General features: G+C 42.2%; 1 protein-coding gene across 4 annotated transcripts in view; it reads right to left on the bottom strand.

Annotated features, from left to right (window-relative positions):
- The window catches only part of LOC106883927 (E3 ubiquitin-protein ligase MIB2), a 19,187-nt gene that overhangs the window by 4,387 nt on the left and 13,981 nt on the right, over positions 1–819 (bottom strand). For all 4 annotated transcript variants that reach the window (XM_014935070.2, XM_052978151.1, XM_052978153.1 and 1 more), the window contains one exon: positions 203–558. In XM_014935070.2, coding sequence (XP_014790556.1) covers positions 203–558 — 356 coding nt within the window. The remainder of the gene's footprint in view (positions 1–202; positions 559–819) is intronic.

The following is an 819-nucleotide window of genomic DNA, read 5'->3' as shown; positions in this document are numbered from 1 at the left end:
TAAAAACAAAAAAGAAGCAGATTTGGATAATCCAGATGATGACCCCATGGTGGGATTGTAGCATGAATGACTCATTAAAAACAAAAAAGAAGCAGATTTGGATAATCCAGATGATGACCCCATGGTGGGATTGTAGCATGAATGACTCATTAAAAACAAAAAAGAAGCAGATTTGGATAATCCAAATCCAGTGTTGACTTACTTTAGAACTGCCAGATGTAGAGGTGTGTCATCAGCATTGTTCGCCATATTTGGATTAATGCCAGGCTGCTGCAGTAATAGCAGGACAATGTCTGTGTGTCCATGGTAAGAGGCATAGTGAAGAGGTGAGTTACCATCTTTATCCGCCATACTGACATCTGTGTTAGGCAACTGCAGTAACAGTTGAACAATGTGTGCATCTCCTTCATTACAAACCACATGTAGAGGAGTGAACCCAGTGATGTCCCCTATATTAACATCAGGGTTACATTGCAGGAGATGGTGAACGATGTCTGTGTGTCGCTTCCCACAGGCCAGATATAAAGGTGTTCCACCATTGTCATTTGCTTTATTGACCTGAAAAGAAAAAAAAAAAAGGAATATTAAGAATGAGTGGTGGCTGTGTGGTAAGTAGCTTGCTTACCAACCACATGGTTCCGGGTTCAGTCCCACTGCGTGGCATCTTGGGCAAGTGTCTTCAACTATAGCCTCGGGCCGACCAAAGCCTTGTGAGTGGATTTGGTAGACGGAAACTGAAAGAAGCCCATCGTATATATGTATATATATGTGTATGTGTGTGTTTGTGTGTCTGTGTTTGTCCCCCTAGCATTGCTTGAC

Source organism: Octopus bimaculoides, chromosome 30 (genome assembly GCF_001194135.2).
Source record: "Octopus bimaculoides isolate UCB-OBI-ISO-001 chromosome 30, ASM119413v2, whole genome shotgun sequence".
Taxonomy (NCBI): Eukaryota; Metazoa; Mollusca; class Cephalopoda; order Octopoda; family Octopodidae; genus Octopus; species Octopus bimaculoides.
Note: the sequence above shows the minus strand (reverse complement) of the source record. Positions and strands in the feature narration are given on the sequence as shown.